At 41.1% G+C, this 21,518-nt stretch overlaps 2 protein-coding genes across 4 annotated transcripts in view; one reads left to right on the top strand and one right to left on the bottom strand.

Annotated features, from left to right (window-relative positions):
- Positions 1 to 833: 833 nt before the first annotated feature.
- On the top strand, positions 834 to 14,626 carry LOC139368197 (FKBP prolyl isomerase 10b). The gene is made up of 10 exons (XM_071106839.1): positions 834 to 1,226; positions 1,799 to 1,944; positions 2,420 to 2,609; positions 5,820 to 5,965; positions 9,085 to 9,274; positions 9,415 to 9,560; positions 10,440 to 10,629; positions 10,877 to 11,019; positions 13,090 to 13,253; positions 13,704 to 14,626. Exons 1-10 carry the CDS (start codon positions 1,036 to 1,038, stop codon positions 13,887 to 13,889), a joined length of 1,692 nt encoding a protein of 563 aa, XP_070962940.1. The 5' UTR covers positions 834 to 1,035; the 3' UTR covers positions 13,890 to 14,626.
- LOC139368199 (7-methylguanosine phosphate-specific 5'-nucleotidase-like) overlaps positions 14,240 to 21,518 on the bottom strand; it is a 19,501-nt gene continuing 12,222 nt past the window's right edge. For all 3 annotated transcript variants that reach the window (XM_071106841.1, XM_071106842.1, XM_071106843.1), the window contains 3 exons: positions 16,985 to 17,147; positions 16,258 to 16,458; positions 14,240 to 15,859 (listed from right to left, as the gene is read on the bottom strand). In XM_071106841.1, coding sequence (XP_070962942.1) covers positions 15,743 to 15,859; positions 16,258 to 16,458; positions 16,985 to 17,147 — 481 coding nt within the window. In that variant the 3' untranslated portion in view covers positions 14,240 to 15,742. The remainder of the gene's footprint in view (positions 15,860 to 16,257; positions 16,459 to 16,984; positions 17,148 to 21,518) is intronic.

The raw sequence follows: 21,518 nt of genomic DNA, 5'->3' as shown, positions 1-21,518 counted from the left end.
GAGGTGGGCTGGCAAACCGTTTAGGGGTCTTGGGGAATTCACGAGTTGGACAGTTGTAGCCCGTGGTCTCGGATTTCTAGCTGTCATAACCTCCAGCAGTCATATCGGAACACGTTTAGTTGTTCATTTAAAACGCGTTCCACGTGCGTAAAAATACATTTAGCCTAGTTTACAATTCCAGTAGCTGAATGTGAACGAGGGTCTCTTCAGGCTACTGGGCCACTGGAGAAAATTTTGCCTGAGATCAGCTTGTTGCGTGACAGTAGATAGGTATACATCCTATTTAATCCATCTGTTTAGGATATTTATCAAAGTAATTCAACTCAATCTATCTTTAAGCATACCATTGCCTCTACCAAGAGGTCTGAATGGCTTTCGGAGGTAGTGCACTTCCCTTGACTGTAGAATAGCTGGTTCAGGACCTGGCTATTCCCCCTCAATGAATCACTGCAATGGTTAGTTGCCTTATTAAATAAAGGTTAAATAAAAAATGGTAGCATATCCCTATACCCTATGGGAAAAGTCTATATGAACACTCCTGACCTGAACAACTATATATAATTTCAGAATTGGTTAAACATTAGATTTTGGTCATTTGTTTTACTGGTCAAGAGTGTCGTTACAGCCTCTCCCTAGCCAATAACTTTCAAAATGTCTTTATGCTTCGAGCCACATGCTCTGACAATGCTCATTGCACATGCGTTTGGCATTGATTGTTTGCATAGGAGAGACCTATAGGACCACTGACAGTGAAGCCAGTCATAGAACGGCCGCTGCTCATCTACGCGCTGAGTCTGAGCAATCCCACTGCAAACTGGAGACTGTCCACGTTTACAACATTCCTTGCCAAGAGGGAGAGAAGCCCCCCCTCCCTTCTTTAGGAAAAATCCTGTGCAACTCCGTATACAGGGTTTAGTGTAGTGTAGAAACGAGTGAATGAGTGTGTTTCAAGACTGACGCAGGCCTATAAATTACTTGTAAAAATAGTTGAATACTTTTCTATCGAGTTAAAATCAGGATTCGTTCTTATTTATAATGTTTGCAAGCAGTCTTTTACTTTTACTGCTGAAGGCGTGTACGTACATTGGATGCAATCCCACGATTGGAGATGTAGTCGTGGACAGATATTCGATACCAATACTTTGTCCCAGAGAAGTAAAAAGTGGGGATTATGTTCGTTATCACTACAATGTGACATTCCAAGATGGAAAAACATTTGATTCGAGGTAAGATACAAATAGTAATCATCTTTGTCAAGATTTTTAAACTCTGAATAATAATGTGTTGATGTCCGTTAAGTTTTGTTGATGTAGCCTTTCTTTTGCAGAAATTGTGTGGCACACAGTGGGTTATTATAATCATCTGTAGTCTAGTATATTGTACAGTACTGGTTCCATAAATGCGTGCATTACTTTGTAGCCATCTATCCTAAAATAAAGACAATTATGTTATTATGTGTCCGGCTATTGTGTATCGTACATATTATATATGCAATAAAGCTAAATAATTATATGCAAAACATGGAAATTATTTGACTGCAGCTTGCCTTTCGTATAGCATAGGTAGGCTACAGGCTTTGCAGAATGGAACGCAATCACGGCCATCTTTTTAAAAGGTTACAAACTAAACGCAGTTGAATGAACTAAGGTACTCATTCGCAAAAGGAATAGCAATTATTTTAATGCATCAACTTCATTACAAATGAATGCCAAGAAATAGCCTACTGCCCTATTCTTTTTGCATAGGCCTACTATTTGCTGTCTAACGCTGTCATCCTTTCATGTCCTGGCCTGCTCAGCTATGAGAGGGGAGCTGCGTCGGTAGGACAGACAGGCCAGGGCCGGCTCATCGCTGGCATCGACAAAGGGATCCTGGGCATGTGCGTCAACGAGAAGAGAAAAGTCACCGTGCCCCCACACCTTGCCTATGGCAGCCTTGGAGCAGGTACTCTACACCGAGTTATATTGTTTACTTTACCCTGTAATGGCCTTAATTCAACAGAAAGAGAGCTAAAATGGCCACCACAGTGGAATTTGGTGATTTCAATTTGACAAAATTGGTATATACTTGTCATAAGTGTTTATGAACTGCTTCTAATGCCTTGGTGCCTAATGTCTTATAATGAACTTGCGTTATTAGCCATTGTATTGCCATATAGGAAAATAAATAACTTGATTTAACATTATAAAGCCTTACAAATGGTTATAACAAGGACGAGTAATGTTACAATATTAAATTCACTGGTTGACAATTACAGCACCCTCATATTGAGGCATTATCAAAAAAATAAAAAATAAAAAGTCAATAGACATTCAAAACATATTTATGCATCTAAAAGGCATATAAACATTTAGACTTTTTTTAATCCAATTGTCTATTTGAATGTATTATCGTACTTTTACTACTTATCCACTGTCAGGTGATGTGGTCCCTCCCGACAGCACACTGGTGTTTGACTTGATGCTGTTGGACATGTGGAACAAGGCTGACCTGGTTGTGACTGAAACCGTCAGCAGTCCCCGGGACTGCAAACGCTCTGTGAAGCGCACAGACTTTGTGCGATACCATTTCAATGGTACCCTTCTGGATGGGACGCCCTTCGACTCCAGGTGAGTCCACTCCTGGACAGGGAGTGAAAGCATGAGGGTCTGGGTGGACAGATGCTAAGGGACCCAGTGGTAGTGTGGGCTGAATTTTGACCCATTGTATTTATTTTATGAATAAATGCATTGTGAAATCAGGGTGACATCTTATTTAAAGGGTACAGACATAAGGACTTCATAACTCATCCATAAGCCATACATAACACATGTCAACAACCACAAGTTGACATAGGATGTTTTACGTAGACCGACAGAAGTGCCTTCAGAAGGTTTTCACACCCCTTGACTTTTTCCACATTTTGTTACAGCCTGAATTTAAAATGGATTACATGTAGATTTGTTTGACACTGGCCTACACACAATACCCCAAAATGTTACATTTTTTTTATTTTTAAAAGTAATAAAAGTATGAAATGTGAAATGTCTTGAGTCAATAAGTATTCAACCCCTTTGTTATGGCAAGCCTAAATAAGTTCAGGAGTGAACATTTACTGAACACGTCACATAGTAAGTTGGATGGACTCACTCTGTGTGCAATAATAGTGTTTAACATGATTTTTGAACGACTACCTCATCTCTGTACCCCACACATACACATATCTCTACATCATTCAAGTATGTTGCTCCAAGAGGTGTTGAGTGTTCTAGTCTCAGTCCTGACTTAAATTTGCTTGAAAATCAGAGACAAGGTTTGAATATCACTCTCCAATGATTCCCAACCAAATTTAATGAGCTTGAGCAATTTTGACAGAAACAATTGATACACAGTTGAAGTCGGAAGTTTACATACACATAGGTTGGAGTCATTAACTTGTTTTTCAACTACTCCACAAATTTCTTGTTAACAAACTATAGTTTGTGCAAGTCAGTTAGGACATCTACTTTGTGCATGACGCAAGTAATTTTTCCAACAATTGTTTTCAGACAGATTATTTCACTGTATCACATTTCCAGTGGGTCAGAAGTTTACATACACTAAGTTGACTGACGTTAAACAGCTTGGAAAATTCCAGAAAATGATGTCATGGCTTTAGAAGCTTCTGATAGGCTAATTGACATAATTTGAGTCAATTGGAGGTGTACCTGTAGATGTATTTCAAGGCCTACCTTCAAACTCAGTGCCTCTTTGCTTGACATCATGGGAAAATCTAAAGAAATCAGCCAAGAACTCAGAAAAAAATTGTAGACCTCCACAAGTCTGGTTCATCCTTGGGGAGCAATTTTCAAACGCCTGAAGGTACCACGTTCACCTGTACAAACAATAGTACGCAGTATAAACATAATGGGACCACGCAGCCGTCATACCGCTCAGGAAGGAGACGTGTTCTGTCTCCTAGAGATGAACGTACCTTGGTGTGAAAAGTGTAAATCAATCCCAGAACAACAGCAAAGGACCTTGTGAAGATGCTGGAGGAATCCGGTACAAAAGTATCTATATCCACAGTAAAACAAGTCCTATATCGACATAACATGAAAGGCCGCTCAGCGAGGAAGAAGCCACTGCTCCAAAACCGCCATAAAAAAGCCAGACAACAGTTTGCAACTGTACATGGGGACAAAGATCATACATTTTAGAGAAATGTCCTCTAGTCTGATGAAACAAAAATAGAACTGGTTGGCCATAATGACCATCGTTATGTTTGGAGGAAAAAGGGGGAAGCTTGCAAGCCGAAGAACACCATTCCAACCATGAAGCATGGTGGTGGCAGCATCATGTTGTGGAGGTGCTTTGCTGCAGGAGAGACTGGTGCACTTCACAAAATAGATGGCCTCATGAGGTAGGATATATTGAAGCAACATCTCAAGACATCAGTCAGGAAGTTAAAGCTTGGTCGCAAATGGGTCTTCCAAATGGACAATGGCTTAAAGACTACAAAGGCAAGGTATTAGAGTGGCCATCACAAAGCCCTGACCTCAACCATATAGAAAATTTGTGGCAGAACTGAAAAAGCGTGTGCGAGCAAGGAGGCCTACAAACCTGACTGTCAGGAGGTATGGGCCAAAATTCACCCAACTTATTGTGGGAAGCTTGTGGCAGGCTACCCGGATTGTTTGACCCAGGCTAAACAATTTAAAGGCAATGCTACCAAATATTAATTGAGTGTATGTAAACTTCTGACCCACTGGGAATGTGATGAAAGAAATAAAAGCTGAAATAAATCATTCTCTCAACTATTTTTCTGACTTTGCAAATTCTTAAAATAAAGTGGTGATCCTAACTGACCTAAGATAGGGAATTTATTTACTAGGATTAATTGTCAGGAATTGTGAAAAACTGAGTTTGAATGTATTGGGCTAAGGTGTATGTAAACTTCTGACTTTAACTGTATGTTGCCCCTAAGAGTTGTGAAAAGTTGGTACATCCCTATTCCAAATAATGGTTGCCAAATGTGCCTTCAAGTATTAACTCTGGGGGGTGGAGACTTATCCAATTACGATATTGAACTTTTATACATTTTTTCTTAATTTTATAAAATGTTCTATAACTGTCTTCCACTTTGAAAATGTGGAGTAGGTGGATCTGGTAAAATATAATACAAACAAAAAAACATGCATTTTCATTTATTTATTTCATCATCTTTGAAATGCAAGAGAAAGTCCATAATATAAAATTGTGTTTTGTGTGCCACTAGATGGCAGCAGTGTGTGTGTGTGCAATGTACAGCTCGATCCAGTGAAGCATTGCAATACTGGACAATTTTTTGCATCAAGTCTGCCCAAATGTGCAAAATTGGTCAATTGATACATTTAAGTACAGAACTATAGAGAACATACACAAATCATATGGTAACACAAAATGTAAGTTTACACACTCCCAGGAATGTCATACACGATCTGTAGGATAAAAAAAAAAACATGTAATCCTCTTTTTTGTTGTTGTTGATGTTATTATAAGGCAGCAAAATGTGAAAAAAGCTAGAGGGGGTGTAGACTTTCTATAGGCACTGTACATTGCAATTATGTTGACGTTTGATACTGTGACATAATGAAAACTACAAATTGTGTTTGTCCTTTTGTCGATACCCTTCAAATGAAGTGTTGCTACATTCGACAGTGTCACATTTGGCCACTGCTGAAGCTGACAACAAATAACAGTCCTGTCTGTGTGTGTGTGTGTGTGTGTGTGTGTCTGTACTGTGTTATCCAGGTGTGTGTTAAGAGAAGGAGGAGGAGGATGTGTGTGTTTGACTTTGCGCTTGTGTGAGCCCTACGTAGCTACAACAAGGGGCAGACCCACGACAGCCTGGTGGGGGAGGGCTGGCTGATCAAAGGCATGGACGAGGGCATACTGGGCATGTGCGTGGGGGAGACCAGAAACATAATTATTCCACCCTTCCTGGCATATGGAGAGAAAGGATCTGGTAAGTACAAGAATGGAAGGAGGGGATACAGTTATGCGAGAGGTGGGAGGGTTGTGAGATTATTCATGTTTTCTTTTTACACGGGTCGTATTCATTAGGCAGCGAACGGAAGAAAGCGGGAGAGTCTTAAACGGGGAGGAACTACCTGGACTTGTCCAATAAGAAATGCTCGTTTTCGTTTGCTGTTGCAAACCGTTGTACTACGGTGTGTCCTGATGAACGTAAAGTAAGTAGCCTTGCACGAGCCAAGGGCGGATCACCTCATAGGAGCAGGAGCCCATCTCCTGTTTTTGTTGGGTGAGGAAGCTTGATGTATAGTACACCCCTTGAACGGGACGCTAGTCAATCGCATGTGCAATTTTTAGTATTTTGAATGACTCGGGACGATCGAATGCCAACCTTCCAATCTCAGGGCGGACACTAACCACAAGGCCACAAATGAATATGACCCTGGTTAAATTTACGACCTGTTTTTCCAATCTGGTAAGAAATCATTTAAATAAATAGATTGTGTTGAAGGGTTTAATTGATTGCTCTACCTGTTTTAATCAGCATTGACATCTCTACCTATAGGTCCACATAAATAGACTGAAAAACAGTCTGTAAACAGCAGTCAGATTCAGTGATCCCTCCCATGTTGTATTTGCCACCTGTTTGATTGATTGATCTGGTTGGTTTATTTAGTAACACCCAGTCTATATGTATCCAAAGTCCAGCTTCTATGTAAGCTCTGTTGGAATGCATTTATGCTGCATTTCCAATGAGGATTTACCCCAGTGTTTTACCCAGGGCCTTGCCTTAGCTTGGAGCCAAGGCAAGGCCCTGGTTACTTTTCAGCTGTCATTTACATAACAATTGTGAACTTGTACACCTTCTCACAAAGCAACAGACTTGAATGATGTCGAGGTTGTTGATTCTGTTCGCCACAAATCTATAGTGTCTTTAAAAAAAAATGTTTAAAAAAGGTGTGATTTATGTAAATTCAAAAGGTGTAACTTATGTAAATTATTTCATAAGTGGTCCTTTTTCTCTCTCAATAATATAAATTTTTTTCCTTTCCTTTACATTACAGAAACAAACTTATACATACCAACAATAATTTACAGACACATACAAACAATGACGACGTCTTATATGCCCCGACCTGCATTATTGCTTGCCACTTGGTCTTAAATTGTACCAATTTGTTTTTCTCAGTTGCCCATGCTATTTCAATATTTAAATAATGAATCATTTGATATTTTCCATTGTGTGATGGCTGATTGATTATTTATTTAACTAGGCAAGTCAGTTAAGAACAAATTCTTATTTTCAATGACAGCTGGGTTAACTGCCTTGTTCAGGGGCAGAACGACAGATTGTTACCTTGTCAGCTCGGGGATTTGATCTTGCAACCTTTCGGTTACTAGTCCAACGCTCTAACCACTCGGCTACCCCAAGTTTTTAGTGTCTATTTTTTCAAAATGAGTGAGGAGAAAAGAACCATCCAGCCCATTTGGGTATCTCATTACAGCCCCATATGTCTTGAAATATGCAGACAGATGGATTAAAAGTAAGTTTATATTGTAATACTTCTGACAGCCAACTTTCTAGCTCCACCCACAACTTCCAACGTTCATAGCATTCCCTAAAAGCATGGATTATTGAGTCGTTATTAGTTTTACACTTGAGACATGACTCTGCCGTTGTGCTGTAGAATTTGTGAATTTTGTCTCTTGTATAATACATTCTATATACTGGATTAAGCGTACATCATTACGTTAGCTATTTGTATTTTTTCCACAAATCAAATCAAATTTTATTGGTCACATGCACATGGTTAGCAGATCTTATTGCGAGTGTAGCGAAATGCTTATTCTTCTAGATCTGACAGTGCAGCAGTATCTAACAATTCCACAACAAAACCTAATATACACAATATATTAAAGGAATGGGATAAGAATATATAAAAGATAAGGATGAGCAGTGACAGAGCAGCTAAGATGCAATAGATAGTGTAGGATAAAGTATATACATATAAGTATTGCGAGAAATTTAAACATTCTTAAAGTGGCATCATAAAAGTGACTAGTGTTCCATTTATTAAAGTGGCCAATGATATCAAGTCTGTAGGTAGGCAGCTGCCTTTCTGTGCTAGTGGTGGCTATTTAACAGTCTCTCGGTCCCAGCTTTGATGCACCTGTACTGACCTCGCCTTATGGATGGAAGTGGGTTGAACAGGCAGGGGCTTGGGTGGTTATTGTCCTTGATTATCTTTTTTTCCTTCCTGTGACATCCGGTGTTGTGTGTTGGTGTAGATAGGTGTCCTGGAGAGCAGGTAGTTTGCCCCCGGTGATGCGTTGTGCAGACCGCACCACCCTCTGGAGAGCTCTGCGGTTGTGGGCGGTGCAGTCCGACAGGATGCTCTCGATTGAGCACCTGTAAAATTTAGTGAGGGTTTTAGGTGACAAGCCACATTTTTTCAGCCTCCTGAGGTTGAACAGGCGCTTTTTTTCTTCTAAGAGATTGTCAGTTGGATATGCTCTCTGCAAGGTTTTGTAGATCTTTCCTATCATCTGAATGTACTTTTCTGACTCAAATTAAGATTCCCTCAAGGTTACTCTGATGTCCAAAAGATTTCCAATCATAATTTTGTGATATGTAACTTTTAAGTTGCTTGTATTTGAAACTATCTACATTGGTCAGTCCAAAATGACTTTTTAATTCTGCCTTGAAAATAAATGTATTTCCTGTTACCAAGTCATTTATGGTTTCTATGCGGGCCAATTTAGCGATGAATTCTGAAAAGCTGTGCGAGGTTGTGTTTCTAGGGAGTGATATTGGTTCTTGTAAAAATCAGTTTCATTTTCTACCACATCCTTATAGTGTTGTTAAAGTTAGTTTCACACTCTTGATGGAAACACAAGAACACTAGAGCTAACATTAAACACTGGTGACACCCTGGTGTGGGGGTAAGTCGAATTGGAAAGGCACCATTACCATTTCTGCATGTTCAGTGCTGTTTCATTGTTTGGTGCATTTGCAGCTGTCAATCAGCATGGATCCCTCTTTAGACGACCAGACAGACATAGTGCTTCTCTGTACAGCCTTTTTTGACTGACTGCTTCGATCTCCTTCAGGTAAAGAGATCCCGTCCCAGGCCACCCTGGTGTTTAATGTCCTCCTGGCTGACCTACACAACCCCAAGGATGACATCACCGTGGAGAACCAGGTGGTGCCCGAGGCGTGCGCGCGCAAGTCTGTGGCCGGGGACTACATGCGCTACCACTACAATGGAAGCTTCCTCAACGGGGTCACCTTTGACACCAGGTGAGCAATGTCCAGTTGTCATAGGCTGCGTCTCAGTAGTCTAAAATGGCATAATGAAAGACTGAAAATACTTATTGAATGATTCCTGTTTGACAATGTCTGTCATTGCTTGTCATATCGAATCCTTCCCCTCTCTACAGCTACCAGCGGAACAACACGTACAACACCTACATTGGGATGGGCTACGTGATCTCTGGCATGGACAAGGGCTTGCAGGGGGTGTGCATCGGGGAGAGGAGGAGGGTCACCCTGCCCCCCCACATGGCCTATGGAGAGCAGGGAGCAGGTGTGGCTTAGTCCAGGGCAGATAGAGGGGCATTTTTTATTGGTAGTTACAGTAGGTTAGTTAGCTATCTTTTATTGGTAGTTACAGTAGGTTAGTTAGCTATCTTTTATTGGTAGTTACAGTAGGCTAGTTAGTTAGCTTTTATTGGTAGTTACAGTAGGTTAGTTAAGTAGTTAGCTTTTATTGGTAGTTAGTGGTCAGGGTTGTAAGCTCTCTCATTTGAATGATTTACATGGTAAAGGCCCAATGCAGTCAAAAAAGTTTTTCCGGTGTTTTGTATCATATTGTACAACAGCTGATGAAACTAAAGACTGTAAAAGTGTGATTAAATATGATCATTGTTATTTCCTGGTTGAAAATACAATCTAGACAGGACCTTATAATCGGCAGGTTTGCATGGCGGGAGTTTCGGCTTCCCTGGTGACATCACCAGGCAGTAAATTAGTTAATAGACCAATAACTGATAGTTTTCAGTTTTCTCTTCCCACTTAGACCACTCTGTCAGTCCTAGCATAATTGTTGTTTGAGAAGTAGTTTTTTGCTAAAAAAGCTATTTCTGTACATTTTATTGGAAACTGTTAAAGTAAGGTTCATTGTTACCCAGAAATGATTTGATATTGATATAAAAATGGCTGCATTGGGCCTTTTTAAATCCTATTTGTGTGGGAAGAATACACCTTAAATGTATGATTATGTATAATTATTAAGGTCATACCTGTATAAATATGATTAATTTAGTCTAAAATGTAACAGATAGCCCAATAGCTACCTGTAATTTAGACACAACATTAAATATCGCATTTAACAATACATTATTCTACAGTTTAGTTTATATTACTGACTGAAACCCAGTTTGACCTCTCTGTCTTGCCGTACCAGGTAAGGATATACCAGGCTCGGCCGTGCTGGTCTTCGACATCCATGTCATTGACTTCCACAACCCCAAGGACTCTGTGGAGGTTCATGTGACTCACAAGCCTGAGGTGTGTAACCTGACCAGCGATGTGGACGATCTAATCCACTACCACTACAACTGTTCTCTGCTGGACGGCACACGGCTCTTCTCCTCGTGAGTACATTGACCAGGGTCGTGTTCATTAGGCACCAAACGGAAGAAAACGGATTGAAATCCTCATGTGGATCCTTTTGTATTGACGGTCTAAGTCATTTGTTGTGTACTTCATTTTGATGATATCTTATCTCTAAAACGGCCGTCGTTGGAAAGGAAATACAGATGGAAGACTATGCAGTTGACAGACATGCTCCATATGTTGTTTTTACGTTCCCTTACCTGTGTTTATGTCCCTTGTGCTCAGGAGTGACTATGACAACCTGCAGGACACGGTGCTGGGGGCGGACAAAGTGATTGACGGTCTGGACGAGGGTCTGAGGGGCATGTGTGTGGGTGAGAGGAGGACTGTCATCATCCCCCCCCACCTGGGCCACGGAGAGAAAGGGGGTGAGAAAGACGTTCACATCAGAGGAGGACAGGGCCACAATAAAACACAAACAATACGCTCCCTCAACTAAGAATGCACCTGCTGGAGCACAAACACATACAGTTGAAGTCAAATACATTTAAACTCAGTTTTTCACAATTCCTGACATTTAACCCTAGTAAAAATTCCCTGTCTTAGGTCAGTTAGGATCACCAATGTATTTTAAGAATGTGAAATGTCAGAATAATAGTTGAGGATTTATTTCAGCTTTTATTTATTTCATCACATTCCCAGTGGGTCAGATGTTTACATACACTCAATTAGTATTTGGTAGCATTGTTTAACTTGGGTCAAACGTTTCGGGTAGCCTTCCACAAGCTTCCCACAATAGGTTGGGTGAATTTTGGCCCATTCCTCCTGACAGAGCTGGTGTAACTGAGTCAGGTTTGTAGGCCTCCTTGCTCGCTCGCACACACTTTTTAAGTTCTGCCCACAAATTTTCTATAGGATTGAGGTCAGGGCTTTGTAATGGCCACTCCATTACCTTGACTTTGTTATCCTTAGGACATTTTGCCACAACTTTGTTAGTATGCTTGGGGTCATTGTCCGTTTGGAAGACCCATTTGCGACCAAGCTTTATCTTCCTGACTGATGTCTTGAGATGTTGCTTCAATATATCCACATCATTTTCCTAACTCATGATGCCATCTATTTTGTGAAGTGCACCAGTCCCTGCTGCAGCAAAGCACACCCACAACATGATGCTGCCACCCCCGTGCTTCACAGTTAAGATGGTGCTCTTCAGATTGCAAGCCTCCCCCTTTTTCCTCCAAACATAACGATGGTCATTATGGCCAAACAGTTCTATTTTTGTTTCATCAGACCAGAGGATATTTCTTCAATAAGTACGATTTTTGTCCCCATGTACAGTTGCAAACCGTAGACTGGCTTTTTTATGGCGGCTTTGGAGCAGTGGCTTCTTCCTCGCTGAGCGGCCTTTCAGGTTATGTCGATATAGGACTCGTTTTACTGTGGATATAGATACTTTTGTAAATGTTTCCTCCAACATCTTCACAAGGTCCTTTGCTGTTGTTCTGGGATTGATTTGCACTTTTCGCACCAAAGTACGTTCATCTCTAGGAGGCAGAACGCGTCTCCTGGCTGCGTGGTCCCATGGTGTCTATACTTGCATACTATTGTTTGTACAGATGAACGTGGTACCTTCAGGCGTTTGGAAATTGCTCCCAAAGATGAACCAGACTTATGGAGGTCTACTTTTTTTTCTGAGGTCTTGGCTGATTTATTTTGATTTTCCCATGAATGTCAAGCAAAGAGGCACTGAGGTTGAAGGTAGGCCTTGAGATATATCCACAGGTACACCTCCAAATGACTCAAATTATGTTAATTAGCCTATCAGAAGCTTCTAAAGCCCTGATATCATTTTCTGGAATTTTCCAAGCTGTTTAAAGGCACAGTCAACTTAGTGTATGTAAATTTCTGACCCACTGGAAGTCTGATACAGTGAATTATAAGGTAAATAATCTGTCTGTAAACAATTGTTGGAAAAATTACTTGTGTCATGCACAAAGTAGATGTCCTAACCGACTTGCCAAAACTATAGTTTGTTAACAAGAAATTTGTGGAGTGGTTGAAAAATGAGTTTTAATGACTAAGTGTATGTAAAAAAAAATATTTAAAAAAATTATATTATTTTTGTCTCTGCATGGTTCGGGAAGGGCACGTAAGTAAGCATTTCATTATTAGTCTACACCTGGGTTCCATGTGTTTTATACCGTTCCATTTCAAAGTGACACCATGTTCACTCATTTCTGCACTAGTGAGACACTCATGCATAAAGGCATTTCAGGTGCAGGTCATCATTTACTGTAGCCCCACTTATTTATGTATTCATAAAGCCTCTAACAGCTGCATTGACATTAGAGAAGCGACAGATGTTATGTTTTATGTAGCTGTTATAAAGGCTTTAAGAATGCATACGTAAAGGAGGGCTACAATAAAGTATTACGCAGGTACACATACCGGTGTTGCTCTTTCACACTCACTCACTGCCTCTCCTCCTCTCCTCCCAGCCACTGGTGTGCCAGGCAGTGCAGTGCTTCACTTTGAGCTGGAGCTGATGGACCTGCAGAAGGGCGTGCCGGAGGGCTACCTGTTTGTGTGGGTGGAGGACGCCCCGCTGGAGCTCTTCCAGGCCATGGACATAAACCAGAACGGAGAGGTGCCCATAGAGGAGGTATGCCATCTACCGCACAGCTGGAATAGACTAGTAGAAAATAGATGGATCAGACCATCAATAATATTGATGGGAGTTATAAAGTACTGTCTACTCCATTTAAGTGCAATATATTTTTTCAGTCCCAATTCAATGACATTTGTTTTATAGCTCTTGATAACTGCATACTCTGGACCGCTGGTTTAGTGCCCACCTGCACGGTGTCACACTAGTCCCAAGTGGTTGCATTAATTAGGAGTTGACTGTACACAAAAACCCACCCTTTTGAGGATTACCATATTTGATTGGGATCTCATATGCTATTTAGCTACCTAATTGGCCAAACCAAAGGGCTTCTGCAGACATGTTCATGTAAAACAACGGTCAAGCTGTCATTTGTCATGACTCACACTAAACATGGCTGCTACTCCTCTACACAACGCTCTCGTTTCTCTCTCTCGCTTCATCCAGTTTGGAGAGTTCATCATGCTGCAGGTGGCGGAGGGCAAAGGTCGTATGAAGCCGGGGGTGGACCCTGAAGAGATCATTGCTGACATGTTCAGGAACCAGGACCGCAACAAGGATGGGGTCATTGTCGCCGAGGAGCTCAAATTGAAGGTGGAGGAGGACAAAGAGAGGATGCACGAGGAGTTGTGATGAGGAGAGTGCACACGTTGGTCGTGTTCAAGGACATACATTTTGTGCAGCAATTGGTCACCGACTGAGCAAACTGACTGATCTACAAATAATAATGAGTAATTATTTAGGATACAAAGGGATTTGTAGATCAGTCAGTCTGCATCTAACGCACGCACACACACTAGTTCCAGTTCTCCGCCTTCGCCCCGAAGTGTGCGCTCGTTCACTCCACCTCGTGGATTTATAATATAAAGCATTGGATTGGAGTGAACAAGTGCACAGTTCGGTGACAAGGGTAGATCTACTCGAATATTCGAGAATTGGACCACAGCCTCTCTCTCTCAGGGATGGACCACACACACACCTTAAAATATTCCAAGAGAGACCCTTTTTTATACAGTGATCCCTTAACAGGTGTCATACATTTTAGATGGTGGGTAAAGAGTCTTACAAGAATAATATTTGTGTTGCATGATTTGGTCATGTTTGATAAAGGGATGTGAAGAGAAGAAAAAAATGAATTACGCGTTGACAAATCAACCTACCAAACCAGCACCTAATGTTCCTGATCTGATGTTTACACCAATAAAACCATTTGTAGAAAAATAAACATCTCTTTTTTTTTGCAGGATGTGATTGTCAGAGACTAATCAAATGTTACAAACTACATGCAGGGATACCTTTGGAAATGCCCGCTAGGTGGCAGTATTGGAAAGTATTTAAAACGTAGATTAAAAAAACAGAAAACCACAAAATAACACATCTTGTTTTGTTCACAACTGTCTTCACCCTTCGTTAGGTCAAAAGACAAGTGTTCAATGACATACATTTGAAATGTGAATAATAGTTAAAGCACTATTGTTTTAGGATGCCGGGAAATCTCAGCTTATATAGACATCCAGTTTGAAAGTATCTGCCTACAAGGAAACCAATACCTCTGTAAAAAAATGTGCAAAATAGTGGTTAAAGGGACATTTCTCCCAAATGTCATAATTTGCATGACCATATTACATTTAGGTGAACTATCCCTTTAATTGTCAAGGAAAGCTTTTCTAGCAGCATAAGCATTTGCCACTGACAATGTTCTACTGAACTCCCACAGAGTGACTCGTGAGGTAACCATTTCATCTGTTACAGTACTTGTTCAACCAAATAAATACATTTATATACTACATTTGTTCAAATGTGCATAGGGCAGCATCCACACTTGACAATCACAAAATAATTGCGCCTCACAAATTAGAGGATGGGTATAGATATACATTTAGATTAAGACTAGTCTCATATACACACACACACACACACACTATCACTGATCAACTCTCTCATGTTAGAATACTTACTGGGCGATACAGTGGATGCTCGTTACACAGCCCTGCGCCTTGGAAAATAAAGTGAATAACATTCTCCCATAACAGCGTGGAGACGGCATTCACCTTTAAAAGGCGCATAGCCGACAAAGCGCGATCAGAATACTGGCCTTTAACTTAGTTACAAAATCAACCACTTCTCCAAATGGAAGGAGCTGCTCGTCCTTAGAGTAGAGACACCATAGAAACATACAGTAAATCGGTACAAACATTAGGTTAACAGAATCAAGGGGCTTCAGTGGATGGGATTTGCAGCACCAACCCCACACGTGAAACAAGGTGGTTTCATTTAAAATAATGTCACTGAGGTGTTGAATTGGTTTGAAGGTGCCTGAGGATTATTGTGGTGCATGCAGCTTTGTAAAGGTCAACAAAGGGTCAACTTCCTCTCTTTGTGATGTCGTCCATCGTGGCGGTTGAGTCCTGGCGCCTGTGCAAACGGGAAGTAACCGGACCCTAGGTTAACTTTTGGCCCGTGATTCGTTGCGTCCTCACGGCGGTTCACTTGGCCGGCGCAGTGGTGATGTAGTTGAGGATGGCGTTGGGGACGTCCATGGTTTCATCCTTGACCAGGACGATGTCGTATGAGTTGACGTATGACTCTTTCCTCTCCTCCACCTGACCAAACGGAACAACAGTCAGTCCATTTTTACATTATAGTCTCATCCAGAGCGACTTACAGGAGCAATTAGGGTTAAGTGCCTTGCTCAAGGGCACAGAGATTTTTTTTCACCTAGACGGCTCAGGAATTCGAACCGGCTACCTGACGCCCTAGTATCCAGCCAACACAATCCTTCAACACCTTACATACACGGTTAGGAATACAGGTGAGCAGCAATAACAGATTGAAGGAATATTTCATGAAGTTTAGTACAGTGTACTTTTGGGAAATGTACAACATTTATCGGAAGTCAACGGTATGTCCTTTCAAAGTTCCTATACAAAACGGACTTCCTTTAAATCCTCACCACTTCCAGGTTTGCAAAAGGCAACACAAAGACAAATACAACACCCACCTGGTCATTGAGGAAGCCTATGGTGAGGGCGTGCTGAGTGTGGGCCACCCCATCGGCCATGGTGAGGTCTCCCAGAGAGTCCCCTAGCAGTAGCACGTTGGGCCGCTCTTTGAGCTCCCTGAAGTGGGCCGCGTGGAGCAGAGCGCCCTCTCTCTTGTTGAACGTGTGGATCAACTGGCCTTTGAACGCCCGCAGTACACCCTGCAGGAAGACATGGGTCACACTAGTGGTCAACGGATTGCTGAGCTTGGGGGGAAAAAACATGAGACATTTTGTGAATTTGGGCATAACGTGTACTTGCATTGATTAAAGGCCAAAAATGCTATAAATTGGTTAAAGTGATTAGGTAAACAAAACCAAAGTGTGGATTGCTGTATCTCCCTGTCCATAGACTGCTTTTAGGACATATGTAATTTTGTAATGTGTGTGAACTATCACTTTAGCAGTTCCATAGGCATTAGGCCAGCGTTTCCCAAACTCGGTCCTGGGGACCCCAAGGTGTGCACATTTTGGTTTTTGCCCTTGCACTACACAGCTTTCTCAAATAATCAAAGCTTGATGAGTTTGTTATTTGAATCAGCTCTGTAGTGCGAGGGCAAAATCCAAAACTTGCCCACCCGTGGGAAGTTTGGGAAACGCTGCATTAGGCACACATCATACTACACATAATTAGACTCGATGCTAGACTGGTTTCAAAATGAACCAAACAGTAAAGAAAGAAACGTACGCTCTGGTCAAAGTCCATGTAGTTGGAGATGACGTGGACGTTGGGGTGGAAGACGTGGTTCTGCCTGATCACTTCCTCCAGGATGTCCCCCAAGCCAGCCGAGAAGATCAACAGAGGAACCTGCTGCTCCTGCAGCCGGTCGAAGAACACCTTGTAGCCCTCCCTACAGAGACAGGGAAATATCATCATTGCTAATTCTCCTCATCAGTATCCCATTTTCCTGCCTTATTTACCCCCCACCACTGACGTAACCGATAAGGATAAAGACAATCCGTTTCCACTAGCATTTCTAGTAGCACTAAAAATGCTAACACGAAGATGTTGGATCCAGCTAAATAACCAGCTAATTGACTTAAAACAAACACCTCCACTAGGTAAATGGAATATAAGGTTAACGAGCCACTGAACACGCCGATTTGCATGTGCTTTCCTGTTGCTCATTAGAAAAACTAGATTTCAGTCTTGTAGGTGTGTGTGGTTACTGATATTCGTCCCCCGTGAGACACGGCAGCCTATTTCACTTCCTCAAAATCCCCAGAACGAATCTAAGAAATCTGTCATTCGTTTATACATTTTTAACGCGGATGTTTTAGTTGCACTATTTTACAACTAAAAGGTGTTTGTTTGGTGCAGTATTTCTCAAGTTAAAAAAAATGTGTGATGTGTTGTCTTATGTAAACAAAGTCGAAACTGCTGGGCAGGTCTGTCTCTGTATTGGATAGAGAGCAATCGCCACCGCTTTTCACCCCATGTTAGTGGGCAACTGGACGTTGTCAAATCAAAACCCCAACCTTCGTTAACCCATTGTGACGGCCGACTGTTCCAATATCCGTTTCAGACCAGATTGACTGTATGACCAAAATGATCCTATTTACACTTTGTAGTCAATTCTGACACTAGAAAAACTGTTTGACTTATATAGGCTGTTTTCAAAGGGATTTGTTGCATTTTTTATTCAAGAGCACATAAAGAACATGTACCATACATACACAACATATCCTTGCAAGGGAGCGTAATTACATTCACATGTTAATAAAAGGTACATTTTGGCTATATACAGTGCCTTGAGAAAGTATTCGGCCCCCTTGAACTTTGCGACCTTTTGCCACATTTCAGGCTTCAAACATAAAGATATAAAACTGTATTTTTTTGTGAAGAATCAACAACAAGTGGGACACAATCATGAAGTGGGGTGACATTTATTGGATATTTCAAACTTTTTTAACAAATCAAAAACTGAAAAATTGGGCGTGCAAAATTATTCAGCCCCCTTAAGTTAATACTTTGTAGCGCCACCTTTTGCTGCGATTACAGCTGTAAGTCGCTTGGGGTATGTCTCTATCAGTTTTGCACATCGAGAGACTGACATTTTTTCCCATTCCTCCTTGCAAAACAGCTCGAGCTCAGTGAGGTTGGATGGAGAGCATTTGTGAACAGCAGTTTTCAGTTCTTTCCACAGATTCTCGATTGGATTCAGGTCTGGACTTTGACTTGGCCATTCTAACACCTGGATATGTTTATTTTTGAACCATTCCATTGTAGATTTTGCTTTATGTTTTGGATCATTGTCTTATTGGAAGACAAATCTCCGTCCCAGTCTCAGGTCTTTTGCAGACTCCATCAGGTTTTCTTCCAGAATGGTCCTGTATTTGGCTCCATCCATCTTCCCATCAATTTTAACCATCTTCCCTGTCCCTGCTGAAGAAAAGCAGGCCCAAACCATGATACTGCCACCACCATGTTTGACAGTGGGGATGGTGTGTTCATGGTGATGAGCTGTGTTGCTTTTACGCCAAACATAACGTTTTGCATTGTTGCCAATTTTGGTTTCATCTGACCAGAGCACCTTCTTCCACATGTTTGGTGTGTCTCCCAGGTGGCTTGTGGCAAACTTTAAACAACACTTTTTATGGATATCTTTAAGAAATGGCTTTCTTCTTGCCACTCTTCCATAAAGGCCAGATTTGTGCAATATACGACTGATTGTTGTCCTATGGACAGAGTCTCCCACCTCAGCTGTAGATCTCTGCAGTTCATCCAGAGTGATCATGGGCCTCTTGGCTGCATCTCTGATCAGTCTTCTCCTTGTATGAGCTGAAAGTTTAGAGGGACGGCCAGGTCTTGGTAGATTTGCAGTGGTCTGATACTCCTTCCATTTCAATATTATCGCTTGCACAGTGCTCCTTGGGATGTTTAAAGCTTGGGAAATCTTTTTGTATCCAAATGCGGCTTTAAACTTCTTCACAACAGTATCTCGGACCTGCCTGGTGTGTTCCATGTTCTTCATGATGCTCTCTGCGCTTTTAACGGACCTCTGAGACTATCACAGTGCAGGTGCATTTATACGGAGACTTGATTACACACAGGTGGATTGTATTTATCATCATTAGTCATTTAGGTCAACATTGGATCATTCAGAGATCCTCACTGAACTTCTGGAGAGAGTTTGCTGCACTGAAAGTAAAGGGGCTGAATAATTTTGCTCGCCCAATTTTTCAGTTTTTGATTTGTTAAAAAAGTTTGAAATATCCAATAAATGTCGTTCCACTTCATGATTGTGTCCCACTTGTTGTTGATTCTTCACAAAAAAATACAGTTTTATATCTTTATGTTTGAAGCCTGAAATGTGGCAAAAGGTTGCAAAGTTCAAGGGGGCCGAATACTTTCGCAAGGCACTGTAGAGCAAATATTTCAAGTGTCTGAATAAGAATTCAATTTGGATTAAGCCACAGAAAGACACCAGAAACGACAGAATAAGACCAGTACGATATGTCAGGAACTCTGACCAGACACATTCATACCTATGCTGTCTCTGTTCCAAGATTGATGGAATTCTCTCCATGTCAGCAAGTACCCCGCATAGACCTAACCACATATCTTTTGAGGGTGTAAGTTCATTTTTTTCACACATTTCCTTGCTGCTGCTAAAAGATAATCTATCAATTGAACTGGAGAGGACTGGAGTGTATCCACAGGAACAATACCTAGGAGGAGATGATATGGGTCTGGTTGAATAATAATAGCTGTGATGTCCTGTATAACATGGAGAATTTCAGACCAAAAATACTTGATTTTCAGACATTGCCAAAATATATGTGATCAAGTACCTATTTGTCCACACTGTTTCAAAAACAATCATTTTTTCATTGTATTAAGTTTATCAGGGCTCAAAAAAACGATCTAGTACTTGGAATTGAAACTCCGTTGTTCGGTTACATGTGGCTTTATATAGCGTTTTCCATATTCCCCCAACTCTCCTCTGATATCTGGACCTGTATTTCCACCTGCCACGAGTTCCTAAAATAATCTAAAGATAATATAAGCATGTTAAGGATCTTGTGATAATCATTTGAAACGGTTCCAATGTTTTCCCCTTGATAAAGTAATTCAAATCATCTCGTCAATAGGAGTAATCAGCTCAGTAATTGTTTGTAACAATGAATTGCCTTACTTGAAGGTACATATAAACATTTTGGGGGGATATAATGAATTCCTCCTGGATTTCCTGAAATTATTTCAAAACTGAGCCTTTGAATAGTTGAGACTCTACAAAGCCCTCTTCCCATTCCCTAAATCCTTGGGACATAGTAACAGGAAGAAAAGGCTGGGTTGTGGAATATAGGCGAGTGTCTAGACATGTCATTACTCAGTTTATATTGGCGTTGAACCTCCCTCAATGTAAGAGTAATAATTGGGTTTTGTTTCATCCTGTCAATAGAAATAGGGTCTGCTATAAAGAGAAGACATGTCACAATATTGACTCATTTCAAGCCATGACAAATCCTTTTGGTTGTTGAATCCATGATGCTGTGTGATTAAGTTGGGCCGCCCAGTTATATGATTTAAGGTTAGGGAGGCCAAGCCCACCCAATTCTTTGAACTGCTGTCGTTTTTTATAACTAATACGAGCCTTCTTATTTTACCATAAAAATGTGCCTATTGCTGCATTTAGGCGAGTAAAGGTTTTTACAGGAAGCATTGAACACAGATAAAGCGTTCTTGGTAAGATGTTCATTTTCACTGAAACAACCCGACCTGCTAGAGATACACGGAGGGGAATCCAACGGTCTTGATCTTCAGTGATTTTACTAAATCCCACGGGGGTAGCTCAAAGTCTGACGTAATATTAACACAAGTAATGCATGCTTGTCTTTGATACTTGAGGGTGCATCACCGAATGTCACCATAGCAATAGTTTTACCAACGATCATTTTACAGCCTGATGTAGAACTATTATTCACCTATTAATTTGAATATATTTGGAATCGTCGTCTCAGCCTCTTATGTACGGGATGACATTGTCTGCATATAGAGATATCTTGTGTTCATTTGGCCCCACCTGCAAACCATGAATGTTTATGGCACTTCGAATAGCTTCTCCTTGACGATTTGCTCATTGTAGTTCTAGCAGATGATTTTGGACTTGAATATGTCAACTCTATCCATTTTTTTTTTAAAGCGCTCCCCATAACCAAACTTCTTTAACGTTGCTGAAAGAAAGACCCAGTCAACGTGGTGAAATTCCCTTTCTGCA

Source organism: Oncorhynchus clarkii, chromosome 16 (genome assembly GCF_045791955.1).
Source record: "Oncorhynchus clarkii lewisi isolate Uvic-CL-2024 chromosome 16, UVic_Ocla_1.0, whole genome shotgun sequence".
NCBI classification, from domain to species: domain Eukaryota; kingdom Metazoa; phylum Chordata; class Actinopteri; order Salmoniformes; family Salmonidae; genus Oncorhynchus; species Oncorhynchus clarkii.
This window is presented reverse-complemented; position numbering and strand designations above follow the sequence as displayed.

Excerpts from the sequence above, each read along its gene's own strand:
- LOC139368197 (XM_071106839.1), top strand. The coding sequence starts at position 1,036 with ATGTTTGCAAGCAGTCTTTTACTTTTACTGCTGAAGGCGTGTACGTAC. Across the intron at positions 1,945-2,419 it reads CTATGGCAGCCTTGGAGCAG|GTGATGTGGTCCCTCCCGAC; the intron begins GTACTCTACACC and ends ATCCACTGTCAG. Across the intron at positions 2,610-5,819 it reads GGGACGCCCTTCGACTCCAG|CTACAACAAGGGGCAGACCC; the intron begins GTGAGTCCACTC and ends AGCCCTACGTAG.